Here is a 16,248-nt window from a genome sequence, read left to right on the forward strand (position 1 = left end):
ATTTATTGTTTTCAATTCTTGGTCATTAGACTGTCTATAGGCGAGAGTCGATAAGGTGTTGATTGATTATTGTTGTCTGTTTCCAGTTTATAGATTGTCTATAGAGAAAAGTTGATAAGATGTATATTTTTTTTGTCAATTTCTACTCTACGTAGCTCTTCACACACACACAGACACACACACACACACACACACATATATATATATATATATATATATATATATATATATATATATATATATATATATATATATATATATATATATATATATATATTGCTGCACGACCGGCCGCTCGAGGCACATTGCATATAATCGCGGGCTTCTTCACGCTTGGAAAAACACTTCTATGGAGCACGTGTTGAGCAACAGAAAGCTGTATCGGGAGTTTCTCATGTTGCTATACAATTTTATCATTGAGACTTTTCATCTACTTATAACAATTGATAAACTGATTAATTAAACTAATTATCTAATCCGGGGGAACGACAAAAATAATCTTAGTATCTACAAGCGACGGCAAACATTACCTTGATTCTCTCCAGTTGCGTAGCATTTGTATGTTTAAGGTGTGGCTCAAACTAAGTGAAACACCCCATATACTTATTTGCAATTCGAATTATTCTCCACGGTTTCCTATATCACCGCCGATGAAGGCCATAGGGTGGGACGCCACCAAATGTCATGTTAACGAGAGCGAACAACCCGTATACCGATGGTGGTAAGGCGTGAGAGGAAGTAGAAAACAGCCGACACTGTAAAAGTCTTATTGCTTCAGGTTTACATGCCGTCACTAATTGACTATAGACAAAAGTCGTTAATCTCAGCACAATCCGTGTACGCTGTAACCAAGCGCATGTAGCGGTGGATAATATGGAGCTACGTTTCATATAAGCCACTGAAATTGTATACTGCTGAGATTACTGTAGGGCCTATTTGTAGACTTTGGTATGCACATAGTGTATACCTCCGCATTTCTTGAACGCATGATATGATCTACGTAGTCGCTCTCGGCAATCCCAAGACAGTCTTCAAAGTTGTCATAGCATGACTTTTGCGGCAGTAGAATAAAGAAAGCAAAACGCCGATCCGATTATGATAATAGATGTTATGAATGACAACTTTAGCTACTAGTGGATTCCAAACAGCCAGCAAGCTAACAGCACAGACACTCGTAATGTTTGTAGCTGACAACGCGGACTTTGCGAGTGTGCGATGAACCGATGTCGCGCACGTGGTGTGCGCGTTGTGTGTCGTCCGATTCTCAGATACTTTTCACGTTGTCTTCATATCTCGGCTGCATCACTAACATCGGGCGATTTTTCGTTGACTGATATCCTGCACTATCAACTCATCAAAGTGTCTCATTCACTTAATATACGTGCCAAATTCTCTGAGCCCACCCATTATTTCGCAGGCAGTATGCCTGCGCGGCCACGCATACGAGTATACTTCATTGCCGTATCGATTGCTTTGACCTATCATCGGAGCGGAAAATTTGCACTAACATACGTGCGGGTATCACATTTGGCGGTACGCTGTAAGCTATGCTAGAAATACACTGTATTACTCATCGTCACTGGCGATAATAAAAACACCTGACGGGCCCTGTGACGGCTTTTACAAACAGTGCATCCATCCAAGTGTGCGTTCCAGTCCCATACGATAGGCCATAGCGTTCGTAATAAAACGTGCCAGCGCATTACCTTACTCAATGACAAAAAAAAAATGAAAAATGGAACAGAAAAGCAACCCGTTCCGCGCGCATGGCGCGCACAGAGAAAGAAAGAGACAAAAAAATGAACAAGAAAAAGGCGCTCAGACTTCTCGGAGCGCGCACACCCTTGTCCCCTGAGTGCCTGCGCAACGGCGGTGAGCCACCTGTCCGTGTCAATTTGAATTCTCAACGAGTGCGCCAGTCACGTAAACGCTTGGTGCAGCGGTGTCTACCTGAACCTTGGTGTCTGTGTTTGCGTGTCTTCTTTGTGGCATCACGCGTCAACTACACTGAATGGTAAGTTTTAGCAAAGATGTTTTGCATCAATAGCTCATGATTACGTGAGCGCATTTCGTAGCGCGAACCGGCTGCATGTAGCGCAGGCGACTCGGGTATAGTGTCGGTTTGTCGTTGACATGATTTGATAACGCGCACTTGTTCTCGCTTCTGCTGTATGGAACGCTTTACGGTAAGCGATCACTCACGCTTGTTGATTTTAGCGTCATGGTTAATGTGCGTAAAAAAGAAAATAAACCATGTTTTACCTTGATACTGAGCAGCCACTAAGCGGATTGTGTGTGTTGATCAGCCAGCTCGATAGATCTCATTTCGTGGCGCTCGACCCGGCCGCGATGAATGCTGCGCAGCATGTGTAGTGAAATTCTCGTGACACGCTTTACGTATATATCTCGAAATTGCGTTAGTGCGAGTAATTTCGCACTAGAGTTGAATAAATGCTAGCGTACTCAGACGAAAGGTCGTGTTTGCGGGGCATGCATCAGCAGTGCGTGCGCTGCCGTTTTTGTATAGGGTAAAAGTAGTATTTTTAAGGCTCCTGGCAACCAGTCTAAATAATTTTGGAAGTTACCGCAAGCAAAACACCAGACTTGAAGAGACGGATAACACGAAGTGGTTAGCTTCACGGATATGTTCATGCATATATTTAGATTCACCCAATCTAAGTATATGCAACCGCAAAAGCTTTTGGAGCATAAAACCTGCGATAAGCTCAGGCACTCGCAGCTTCGCAACTTAGCCGAAAAATTAGACAATAGATTCGTCGCTCGGGGAAGCACCTTTACGCGTTTTAAACTGAAGACATTCGGTTTGACGATAGTTGGGAGATCTTATTTTGTCTCTTTTATAAACAGTTTAGCAGCAGAAGTTATCTTTCGGGCTATTTGAAAAGCGTTAAGCGCCTTTCCATTCTTCGGCGTTATGCACTTTACGTGCTGTTATAGCTGCTGGCGCAGATTCGCAGTTTGCCAATCGTGCATGGTAGGAAGCCCTCGTCATACGTAATAAGTGTCTCGATTTTCATTACTGTTGCATTTAGTGCCGTTGTCGTGGACAGAATGTATACTACATGCACTGTACAAATTAAAGAAAGAGCCAGATTATCCATTTGGTGGTCTTAGTAGATGATCGCACAGATTATTCAAATAATCTAAAGGACATTGCACTTGTTCTACCCTTATCAACACACATAAGATATCAACATGTTTTAGCTGATAAGTAACGTTATCAATCCACCCAATTCATGTGCATTCTACTGAAAGTGAAGCAAATGTATTCTTCTCAGAGTGTGAGAAAAGAGACATTGCAGACTGTTCTAAGCGGAAATAAATTGCGATTCTTAACGTGATTCTTCAAAACTGCAGTCACTATTCTGAGTATGTTCGTTAGGCACGGGCATATTGCATTAACACCCGAAAAATGTGCACGCGGTCCAGTCGGGTATCTTTGTTTCAGAAATTATTATTATAGGAATCATTTGGTATTCTCGCATTTGTTTCTTATTTTGATAAGTGCACTATGTGTCACATGAACCTGTTTTAAAACGAAATATAACGTTACTGGCACCGGCGACCATTACAGTTGTCTACCTGCTCATCATACTGTAACATAATGAAACATCATAAGGGTACTGATTCATATTTGCATGTAGTTTTTAGTCAGAGGTAAACCAAGTTAACTAGAGGCATAAGTGATGAGAGCAAATGAAATATTAAGCTACTAATGAACCATAAAAATAACTAATTGAATAGTTTTCCCTCACATTGTTGCATTTGCTTTCCGTGTGTGTCTTTCTGTGTCCTTGTCTTCCGTGCTGCGCTCGTGCTGCCATGAATTAGTAACTTACGCAAGAGCTTGTCAGCTTTATTAAACAAGGTATTCAATTCAATTGAATCTAATACTGCATGTCAAGTGACTGACGTGTTATTCGTTTTATCTAAATATTATGGACTGGCAGCACTTGGCAAGCATTAAACCACAATATTTTTTATTGCACTCAAGCTGCGGGCGTCATAGATAGCCATAAAATGTTCATGAAAACAGCCAGGGAAGGCTTGGAAAAAGATCGGGGAATTTCAAGATGACCACATAGGTATGCTGTCTTGTTATATGTTATACAAAGTTTCCAGAGAATCTCTCTGTTAAATATATTTTTAAAACGTTTCACCTTATAAAAAGTTGAGGCAACTTGGTCCCATTTATTGAAAAAAAAAATTGAAAGTCAAGCATACTGACATGGCATTTCTTACTCAAAATGTTTTTTTTTTGCGTTAACTAAGAGTCCTGGACCTCGAAACCCTAGAGAAAATTTTCATCTTTGAGAGCACCTTAAATAATTTACTGTGATAGCATTCATTCGAACTATAGTTTCAGTTTTGTTTCCCAGGAGGTGCATATCTGTACTGCCATGACACAGAAAGTGATCGCGTGGTACTTCGGGCGCTCATGTTGTATACCTAACTTGCAACCGTGTTAGCATGCCCAAGAGGCCTCATCATCTGTAAGAAACTAAGTGACCATATTAATACAATCAATCTATCTGCCTTCTGTTGAAGTTATGGCCACTGAACCATTGATTTAGGAGTATCAGAAGGAAATTTAAATGTGTATTAAGGAAAATAAATTACAATCTTTGTCTTGATACTGTCAATACACTAGTCACTCTTCTGAGCATAGCACTCTGCACTGGCATGTTTAACTACCACCCCAAAAGTTGCACAAACAGTCCAACTCGGTAACCTTGTCTCAGCAATTGATATAAAAATGGTTTGGGATAATTACAATAATCTGTCATATATGAACTTGTCTTAAAAGCAACATACTGCTGCTGTAGCAGCAACAGCAGTTGGGACTGTTTAATTGTTCATCATGCCATAAAATGAAACATTACATAATAATACTGATTTGTATTCACAAGCAGCCATTAGTCATACTTAAACCACATTGAGTATTGACTTAAGTGGTTTGAGTAAATATATTATGCTGCTTAATGAAGATACAAAGAATACACAATTGTTATTTTTGCCCCGCATTGTTGCATCTATTTATTTGCAGCATACACTTGCAACATCCTTGGAAAATATGACTCGAAAGTCAAGGCCGGCCTGGCGGCCTTGCTTGCCAAGGGAAGTAGTGTGTAAATCTGTAAAATGTCTCTTTCGATCATAGCGTCAGACCTGCATTTTAAGAAAATTAATATATCGCGCAATTAAAAGAGTTAATTCAATATCGGTGCACTTGTTTTCTTTTTTTGCACTGCATGATTCAGCACTAGGGGAATTGCTTCAATTTTTGTTTTGTTTATGCAACGTCTGAGAGTGCAGCTGGATCAGGAACATTATTAAGCTGTCGACATTATTACACAAGTACAGATGAGAAGCAATACGTGAACATGCATAACGTACACTCAATTTTTTTTTTTGCCGCCAAATGTAAACAAAAATGTAAACTAACTTGTCGATAGCAGATAGCTAGCAGTTTTCGTTCAAGTGGATGCATTGCATGCAACTGTAATATTTCTTAAATGTGCTCGTGCATGCACAAATGCTCATGCAACCTTGCATAAAGATTCACGGCTACATGCATTTGAGATTTTTCGACTGCTTCCATCCGCATGCGTGATGTTCTATGTACAGTTCCCTGGGTATGTTCCCACATGCATTATGGATGCAGTACATTTTCAGACCACATTACCAATAGACTGATTATTAACAAACCCAGCAGCGAGTGTTTATACATAATCGAAACATAGTTGGCAAAATATGGTTTATATAGCTATTATATAGGGTGTCGATCCCGGTTATTTTAGCCAATCTGGGCAATGCAAATAAAAGATTTAAAATAACGCAGTGCGAGATATACCATTATAAAAAGACCTAAAAGTCAAATCTGTCGCGGTTGAAGCTCATATATCGTAAATTCGGATCTCACTGCACCGTCTTTTTTACGTTATTCTTCGTTCAACAGCTTCACTTAATGTAATATTAGCTCGGACACCCTGTATCGACAATAATCGACAAATAGTGTAAGGCTAAAGTCTACGGATTAGCTATAGGCTTATCTGCAGGAATTGTCTGCAGACAGTCTGTAGACTTATGGCCTTACACTTTTTGTAGGCTTGTCCATAAAATGTCTCAGTCTATAGATGCTCTATAGACTTTCTATAGATTAATGAAAACTTACGTTTTTCGACAAATGTCTGCAGAATGTCAATAAACAAAAGTGTATAGGGTTATACAGTTCTACGTTTGTTGACTGAAGTCTATAGAATGTCTATAGACAAATGCCTATAGACAGTCTATAGACATTTGCTTTTTGAAATTTGATAGACTTCAGTCTGCAAAAGTAAAACTATATAGTTCTATTTTTGTAGACGGAAGTCTGGAATGTCTATAGACAAATGTCTATAGAGTCTATAGACATTTGCTTAGACATTTTATAGATTTCAGTCTACAAAAGTAGAACTGCTGTATACAGTTCTATTTTTGTGGACTGAAGTCTGTCAAATGTTTTTAAGCAAATGTCTATAGACTATCTACAGACATTTGTCTATAGACATTCTGCAGACATTTGTCTACAAACAGGAATCTTCATTAGCCTATAGACAGTCTATAGAGTGTCTATAGACGCAGACATCTTATAGGCAAGTCTATAAAAAGTGTAAGGCCATAAGTCTATAGACTGTCTATAGACTAGTCTAAAGAAATGTATATCTATAGATAGCCTATAGACATTTGTCTGTAGACATTCTGCAGACATTTGTCTGCAAACGTTTTTCATTAATCTATAGACCCAGACTTTTTATAGACTGGTCTATAAAAAGTGTATGGCCATAAGTCTATAGACTGGTCCAAAGAAATGTCTGCAGAAAGTCTATAGACTTCATAGACAAATGTCTATAGACTTTCTATAAATTTTTTTGTAAGGGTGGGCACCGTAACTGGTAACCGATATCTGGGCGATGGACATCTGACCCATTCCGCAGTCAAAGGTCTTTCGGAGTGCATAAACATCAGATTTGAATGGCAGCTTATTAACGGTTGATATATCGACATATACAATTGTCTGAGAAGAATCTAATAAAAGGGAATGACTTTGCATAATGACTGCATGCAGTCATGAACACAAACTAAAGTGAGGACAGAGAGAGAGAGAAATAAACTTTATTGTGAGACCAGGCTTCTTGAGCCCAAAGGTGGGAGAAAAGTTATTTTGTGAATAGGTGTTAATTAGAAAATTGGTCATCGATATTTGTCCTGAAAGTTACGTCTGTATGTTTGTACTACCTGCAGTCGCAAAGGTGGAATTACTTTACGTGCCACGGGCGATGTTTTGCGTGTCTATTCAAATCATAACAATATTAATAATGAGAAAAAAACTGAATTCGCAGTGTGTTCGAACGGCCGGTGGACAAAAATTGCTCTACTGTAGATCAGTTTTAAAAGCAGTACTATAGCAGTACTGCATTAGTTCCGGCCTCGCTGAGTACGTGACTTCTTTTTTCTTTCTTTCTTTCTTACTGTCTTTCTTTCAGTACTGTCTCCCTTTTGTTGCTGTATTTCTGAAGGTAAATGGAGGATTCGCTTCGCGGCACTGACTGAAGCATTTCGCGGGGACATGACAGACTCTGTAATTAATCACCCATCTTGGCGCGCGAGCGCCCGCCCTTCAAGTCCATCAACGAGAAACGCAAAGCAAACTATTCGAGGCGCGCAAGACAACCGCCACGATGTCGGACTGAAGCGCGATATTAATAGAAGCGTGACCTTCGCGCCCGTCTCCTTCGATTTACTATAAAGAAGCGTCTCCAGCGAGCGAGATTAAAAAGAAGCTCGCTGACGCCTCCGGATGACAGGCGCGAGCGTCGTTCGATGCTGCGGCCTCAATCCGCGGCTCTCTCGATGCGGGCGAGAAAGACGCTGCCATTTTGTACTCGGCTGCACGGTGGCACCGGGCGCAGCGCTGCGTCCTTTTCTATACTTGCACTTGCGGCGATGGCTCCCTGGAAAAAAATTAAGTGTGGCCGCAACGCTCGTAAAGTATACACTCACTTTTAATGGCGATAGCCACTACACTAATCAAAACTGAATTCTCGAGAAGTTCCCATGACTACACGTTTTCTATATATATATATATATATATATATATATATATATATATATATATATATATATATATATATATATATAGCGATAACGTGGGTTCATCACGTGTGCAATGACACATGCATTAACCTTTAATCATCCGGAACCGTAGAGCCGCTGTGGCGTCGGGGAAGCACACTCGTCTCGCGCCCCAGAGGCCCGCGTTCGATGTGCACCCCCACCGAAGTTTACCATATTTTAATTTCAAATGCATTGATTTACTTTGTTCACAGGAACTTCCATGCGAAACGTGACGTCAATCCGCGCATTTTATGACGTGACTTCACTCTTTGAGGCGTCGGCAATTTCGGGTACCATCTTTCGGTCACGCCGCCGTATTTTCGCGTAATGGGGCTTCTAATGCTTTCGCGTTGAACAAAGGAACTCGGATTTCGTTGTAACAAAAACAGAAGGCAGCGAAGATATTTTACTTATCCGTTAGAATTTTGTTTTTGTGGTAGTTTTCTACGCTAAAAGCCAATTGTGCACTATAGCTGGCGTGAGTGAGTTCTATACCTATAGCTGAGGCTGTGCTCATCGCGAACAAAAAACTAAAAAATGCCCAAGCTTGCGGCAGGGCGCCGAACCACGCTGTGGCGGAGCGATCACGGCGGCGTATATTTTTGAACATGGTCGTGCAGCCATGCGTACACACAACTGGCCATTATCTGTGCGGGCACGAATAGTCGGCATCGCTTCGTGATCGGGCTGCGATGATGCACGCGCGATCGTGAGCGGTGCGAAAGGGAACGCCTAATTAGCATTCAAGCGCCCATTATATACGGCTCGCATAGGTATTCATGTCTTACAATGTAGTCTGTCTTTATTAGATACCCGTTCACCGCACTGGACTCTTGCCGCCTTGCTTTCTTTTTTCACAGCTGGAATTTATATTTGAACATTAGATTCGATATTAATTAAGGCGCTCTATCTCGTACTACTGGCTGCCGGCCGCCGAGCAGTCTAACGTTCGTTGAGAGCCGAATAACTGTTTTTATCACCGCCGCATATACGGCAATGAACCTTGTATATCGCATACGCCTGTGTAATGGCCTGCGGCGTTGGCGACGTTAGAGCTGCTTAATGTGACCATATCCACTGCTCGTTCCGTCGAGAGCCTTGCTGTGTCTCACCAGCGGCCAGCGGCCAGCGCGGAGTGCTCAGCAGCATGCGAGCTATTTCCCGCTCCACTCACGATCTGATAAGGCTGTATCAACATCCTCCAGCATAACAGAAGGTCTGTGCGCTGTATCTGGTGCCACCAAAGAAAGTCGACGGTCTCACTGAAAACCATACCACAAAGAAAGAAGTTTATTTTTCTATTACCATACTTGGAAAAAAGAAGAAAAGAAACGAAAATGATCGCGCTATCCGTCGCTCGCGCCTACCACTGAAATGTATGGGCTGTCGGCCTTCCTGCCCGCGTTATTCATCGAACGGGACAAACCCTCTGTGATCTGGAAGGCTTTGGATGAACGCGGAGAGGCGCCGCTGGTCACTTGTTTCTCCAGCAGACTATTAGCTGTACGCCATTGGCATTTCGGAACGAACGCTTCTCGAAGAAGTAATATGGTCTATGCACCTGTCCGTCCCGGCTGAGTATACCTCATGTACGTGTGCTAGAATGCCGTCAGAAAGCAGAACGGGCTGTGCGGGAGGCTACGCTAAAGACCCATTTAAGTTTATACATCGATTGCTCTTCATAACTGCAGTGAGACGGGATACCTGTGCAACGCCATCGTCGACGCAGTGCGTACTCTGGGGCGAAATTCACGAACGGTTTTGTGAAGCGACTGGCTCATCCTTCACTTATTCTGCGTCGGAACACTGACAGTGAACTTTATTTTGAGAGTGTGAACTCGCGCGTAATATTTAAATTTATGTGGACAACGAGGAAAGGGGAATCTTTAGTTACGTTCATTACTTTGTACAACCAGTTTCCTTGCGCTGATATCTGACTTTATGAGCAATAACGTTTGGCTATGCACCGACAAGGTGTTTAGTTGTATACATGACTGCATTGTGGGACAATTTACGTTTTTATGAATGCAAGACCAAGAGGAAAATTTTTCAAATCAAATACCCTTGCACTCCCATATATAGGCGTTATATATATATATATATATATATATATATATATATATATATATATATATATATATATATATATTAACACTGATGTGTTACTTCCCGCCATGCAAAAAACGCAAAAGACCTACCGTGGTATCTCAGTGACCTTGGCGTTGCGCTGCTGTGAGCCCGAGATAGCAGGTTCGATCACGGCCGCGGTGGCCGCATTCCGATGGGAGTGGAATGAAAAAAGAAAAGTTCGTGTACCGTGCATTGGGTGTATGTTTGAGAGCCCCAGGTGGTCAAAATTAATCCACTAATGCCTCGTAAATGAGATCGTGGTTTCGACACGTAAAACCCTGGAATTTCAAAGCACAAAACAGATTGTCAGGGGATCTATATATCGGTTTCACGCAATAATCCAGGTATTGATAAAGTATTCACTCTTGGTGGCGCCTGTACTGTCCTCTTGTCCGTGTTATTTTTTGCGTTATTCTTAAACTTGAATCATGAACCAACTAGCCCAGCCGCCCGTTTTATTTACTTCTGGGGCGCTACATCGTAAAGCTGTTCCAAACTTTTTTATTCGAATTGTACAATCAGCCCGCCGCGATTGGTCAAAAACTTTTTTGTACCACCCCCACTTCGCTGTCTGTCACGCGACGTCACGAAAACCGCGATAGCTTCCCATCTGATATGACGCGTACACCCTGATTATGGATTATTGGAGCGACCAAAAGAAAAATATTTATTTCTGATTCGATGCCTTTTCGCCGTTAACCCTCTGCTATTGGTCAAAAGGTTCGAGGCTGGACCCACTTCACCTGTCCGACACGCGACGTCACAAAACCGCGACAACTCACCGCGTCAAAGTGACGTGTGCGCGTTAAAGATCCAGTAATATGCCGAACAAAACTGAATTTCTTTCTGAATAGCCGCAGGCTGCCCCGTACCGAAAGGAATAAAAGATGGCTGCCGCCGATCGCGCGGGTACTGGCTAGTCGCACCTGCCAGAGAGCATGGCTTGATTTGCGTACAATAAAACCTTTTGCGTGGCCATGTAACGTTAACGAGCATTTTCGGCACGGTTACAACCTCGTTCTGCCAACTCTTCTTTGCTGGGGATATGTTTTAGCGTCATTCTTAAGCTTCCGTTGCATGCCGCTGCGACTGTCGACTCTGCCACCGCAAGCTAATTAAGGGAAAGCGGACCAACCGCAGGCTCCGGCAGCACCCTCTTAATGCGGTTATCGATTTTCAGCGTACTGGCTCGGCCCCACCAAAACCCTCTCCACTTTAGCGTGCTCCTCGCCTCTTGTCAGCCAATTAGATAAAACAAGCCGCCCAGTGTAGGCAATGTTATTCGTTCTTCAAGCAAACAAAAGTGACCTCCTATAAACGAGGAGAGCGTTTAATTGGTCTGTTCAGACAACCCTGCGGGTCACCGCCTGATGCTTGCGTCGGCGGTTAAGGAAATTTGACGTCAGGAGATGGGAATAAAAACATATTGGAATAGTTTTACGTTATATGTACTCTGGCGGCTTGTGAAATAACTGTTATGTTGCTGGTTGTTGTCTTGCCGATTGTCATGTTCCATGTTGTGTGTAATATCCGAAAATCGCCAAGGCAGTGGCAATAACTTCAATATGTGTTCCGACTTAGAAGTGCTTGTTTATGAGTAAAAAGATGCATATAAGTTAGTGCCAACTGTACAAGCTATTATACACCACGTCATAACAACGAAGCCGATCTAACAATGCATGCACTTGAAGAGAAATCAGTTTGAATAATCCGATTTTTACCACATTAACTAGGTATACAGCACTTATACCACGTAAAGGCGGCGTGCAGGGCACGACGTCCACAACAACGCATTCAAGTCGCCGTAAAAAGCAACTGTTGGCAAATAAGGCAGTAAACTGGCGTATTCTTGGTTCTGTTCCGTTGTCGTATAACTTCGTTTCTGTGACGAGAAGGAGGTAGAAAGTATACTTCGGCTACGACATTTCTCTCTGTCCCACTTGGCGCATGTTGCAAAAATGAATACGAGCAAGAAAATGAAAAGAGAGAGTGACCAAAGAGCAAAACTGACGAGCCGTGTTTGTTCCAGTTTGTTTTACGTTTCCTTGCGCTTCTTGTTTGCTGGTCGTTCTTCTGTAAAATTCTAGTTGCGTATGGTGTTAAGTTATGGCTATTTTGTAGTCTTCAAAAACTGTATGGTCAGCGTTCAACTGTAATGTTGTGACCCAGTTTATGGGAGTGAATTCCGCTTTGAAATGGCACTTCGCTATAGGGGGCAAAACACTCACACCTGTTTGGGCTTTAGTTTACAGTGTCCTCTATAGCAGAAGAAGCACGGGGTCCATGAAGGCCACGAGGGGGGTCCGCATGATACCCGCTTCCTCTGATATACTTGGAGCGCAGAGCATGTGTTGTTGTCGCAAGCATATGGCACATGTTTATAAAATTGCTTTGAGCTACATATCTAGCAAAATCTGCTTCCCGTAAAAGTCCTCTTTTGCTAACTGTAACACCTTCGGAAAGTGTAAACTCTCTCTTGCGAGCACTCGTTTCTCCGATAGGGAACTCACGATCAGCTCACGTGCGAAATCGTGGAACTTGTCCACCACTTGAGAGAAAAAGGACATGATATCTCCTTTCAATGGATACCAGGTCATTGCGGTATCATTGGAAATGATGAGGCAGATAAGGCAGCTCGGACGTCAAACAAAGAAGACTGCAGCGTCCCCATTCCTCTCTCAAGGACCGACGCTGCGAGACAACTTCGCATTATAGCACGCACAATCTCCTTATCAGAGTGGAATACCGCACATACAAGGCGCACAAGACTACACAGACTAAACCCTTCACTGCAGCTCAGACCTCCGGCCGGACTGAACCGACGCGAAGCATCTCTTCTGTGTCGGTTGTGTCTGGGAGTTGCCTTCACGAAAGCTTAATCAGCACTAATTGGAATGGCTGACAGTAATGAATGTGATGTTTGCGGGTGCGAGGAGAACACTGACCACTTATTGTGCCACTGTTGTCAATGTCAAGCACACAGACAATCTTTGTCCAACGCATTCGGAAAAGTAGATTATCGTCCTCTGAGTGAACAGGCAGTACTAGAGCACCGTCCCCACCGATCATCGGCACTTTTGTGCTTTCTCAGAACGTCTGGTTTTCGCACGAGAGGCTTTGACTCAACCACTGTCTGCGCACGTCTTTATACCCTCTATCTCTCTCTGCTCTCTGTTCTCCTTCTTCCTTCCCCCGGCGTAGGGTAGCCAACCAGACTCTTGACTGGTTAACATCCCTGTCTTGCTTATCTCTCTCTCTTGCGACCCCTTTTGCTAATTAATATTCCTATAAAGCTGTACTAGCATGTGTGTAAGCTTTAAAGGGTGACATCACTTTCGTATATGAGTGCAAGGGGGTGAGCTATAGGGACCCTAAAGATCCTTTGTAAATAATGACCATAAATTTATAGTGTGCCAAGCGGCGAGAGAATGTAATGTTTATTTTGCTCATTGCACGTACGCGTCAAGGAAGTATACAGAAAACTAAACGTTGGTGGGTTAGCAACGACTGTTGCGTAGCCGCACGAAGAGAAAGGCATAAGCAGACTAAAGGAGAGAAACGACCAGCGTAATTGATTCACTCAGACGCCAAAAGATACAAAGAGCAGGAAAGAAGCAGGTGACGCGCTGTTACAAGAACGCTGTTATTGCGGTGTAGAACGTATCCGCCGGCTCAGAACGTCACCGGAGACTTGAAGGTGATCGGCGGCGCGCGGAGCTTTCGTACCTGATAAGGAAGCAGCTTGCTTTAGCACGTAAGTGCCAGTGTAGGATAGAGTGTATACAAAGTGCTAGCTAAGTAGTAGTAGTAGTAGTATAAACTTTATTTATGTTATGGGCTGCTAGCTAAGGCAGTTCACTTTCTTCCTCTTCACAAAACATGCAGTCTTAGGACGCTTTATGCCAGTTCTCTTATAGGACTGAATCGATTACCTTCATAAAGCCGCCAAATGTATACGAGGTGCCGCTTCTGTCGTGCAGTTACCGTGTGCAATTAATGCCAAACACGCTACTACTTATGCAGCTTCACAGGAGCTAGCAGTACCACGTGTTTCGAATGAGAAGAGCCAGAATGTTTAGAGACAGTGCAGTTTCTTTCTTTCTTTCTTTCTTTCTTTCTTTCTTTCTTTCTTTCTTTCTTTCTTTCTTTCTTTCTTTCTTTCTTTCTTTCTTTCTTTCTTTCTTTCTGTCTTTCTTTCTTTCTTTCTTTCTTTCTTTCTTTCTTTCTTTCTTGTAACGCATTACTATAGCAGCAGTGGACGCCAGTAAATGTGTGATATCACAAAATACATTCGTGATCCATTTGGCTTACCGCCGCATTACGTGAAGGAAGCTTCCTCTTTTTTTTTGAATATATTAACTAGAACACCATTGTTGCGCAAGTTGGGCGAGAGTTATCTTGAAACTGATTCCTGTTACGTGCGCATATATCGAGCACTGACCGGCTTCAATTCTGCAAGTGAAACATTTATTTGTTTATGTTATTTAATACATGCTACAGAATCAACATGCAAGCAGAGCGGGCATCATAAAGGAATAAATAATACAGTGAATAAGGTACATACGAAATAATAAAACATGCGCCTTAACGTAAATAAATAAGGAGTTGATATATCAGTCCTAATTAATTATGTGTTGAGTAAATATAGAGGGTGTATTCTTTAGCTGCACTGAATTAAGAAGAAAGATTGTCTGCGTCAGATAGCACAATTCTAATTCTTGAGCTAAATTACTCGATGAAGCAGTCATTACTTCTACGAGAAATAAAGATGCTTAATTATGTATAGTATAGTTATGCTAGCTTTTAAATTGATTGCTTTACGGCATATATTTAAATCTACGAATTGTATCCAGCTAGTGTATTTGGAAGACATATTGATTTGGAACAAATTCTGAGGATAGTACCGGCTTTGATATATGCGCCGTCAAACTTGCGGCAAAAATGTACTGTTGTTCCACTTTCTTAAAAAAGAAAAACGCCGTTTTGTGCATTGAAGCACAAAAGTAACTGTAACGCCAATGCATTTCGTTGGATACCTTGGAAATTAGGATCTGGAAACTTGCGTAGTCCTCAGAATTCGTTCCCGGTGGATATACCTTGCGAACTCACCAGCTACGATTCGTTTAAGTGCAATATGTGCCGTAACTTACCTAATTAAAAAGTGAATTAGTGCAATTATGTTAATTCTTCAATTAAGCATTTTGATTTCTTGTAGACGTGATGACCGCCTGATCGAGTAACTTAGCTCAAGGATTATAATTGTGCTATTTGCTACAAGCAACTTTAAAAACACTGGTACAGCTAAGGAAAGAAAGAAAAAAAATAACCTGGTAGAACATTTCCTGACGTCCGCAGTCGCTATTATTGTGTTGCCGAAAAAATACTGCCTCTATTGCACTGCCTTCAAAACGCTGGTATCTCCTTTTGAAGCACGTGGTATAGCTCTCCTCATGTTTATCGCAAGCACCTATGGCCGTATGGAGAGGACTGTCCAATCACCGTGTAAATGGGCGGCTGGTAGACTAAGCGCTCGGTTTCTGGAGTCCACTCCGAAATGCTCGTTGTCAGCCAGGTGCATGCCGGTAGATGGACAAAGGTCGGCCGTAAACCTCCTGCCAGAAATTGCTCCCGACTGCCGCGTGAGTCGGGATGAGAACTTGGGCGAATGCTGAGCCCACTTTCAAGGCCAGCTGAATTTAAGCGAGCGTGCCTAGGCGCTAGGGCCCGTGAGCAGTCGATCGTTGGGTATTGGTCGGCAGCTGACCTTTTTAACACGAGCCGCATCGCGGAAGTTCGGGACACCACCGACTCATAATGAATTCGCCGCAAGAAAATAAAAAAAAAAAGAAGAGAGAGAGAGAGGTGGGGGAGGGAGAAATAGAGAAAGAGACAAAATATAGAAAAAAAAAGACGTGTGAGTGTAGTGGGTCATAAGACGCC

The 16,248-nt window shown here is 42.4% G+C and overlaps 1 protein-coding gene across 2 annotated transcripts in view; it reads left to right on the forward strand.

Annotated features, from left to right (window-relative positions):
• LOC135911793 (uncharacterized) overlaps window positions 1-16,248 on the forward strand; it is a 44,282-nt gene that overhangs the window by 11,446 nt on the left and 16,588 nt on the right. Inside the window, exon 1 of one of the 2 annotated variants that reach the window (XM_065444134.1) lies at window positions 1,838-2,014. The exons of the other annotated variant lie outside the window; for it this stretch is intronic. Within the exon in view, the coding sequence (XP_065300206.1) occupies window positions 2,012-2,014 (3 nt within the window). The 5' untranslated portion in view covers window positions 1,838-2,011. Of the gene's footprint in view, window positions 1-1,837; window positions 2,015-16,248 lie in introns of those variants that run through there. 2 annotated transcript variants of the gene reach the window in all.

Source organism: Dermacentor albipictus, chromosome 1, assembly GCF_038994185.2.
Source record: "Dermacentor albipictus isolate Rhodes 1998 colony chromosome 1, USDA_Dalb.pri_finalv2, whole genome shotgun sequence".
NCBI lineage: Eukaryota > Metazoa > Arthropoda > Arachnida > Ixodida > Ixodidae > Dermacentor > Dermacentor albipictus.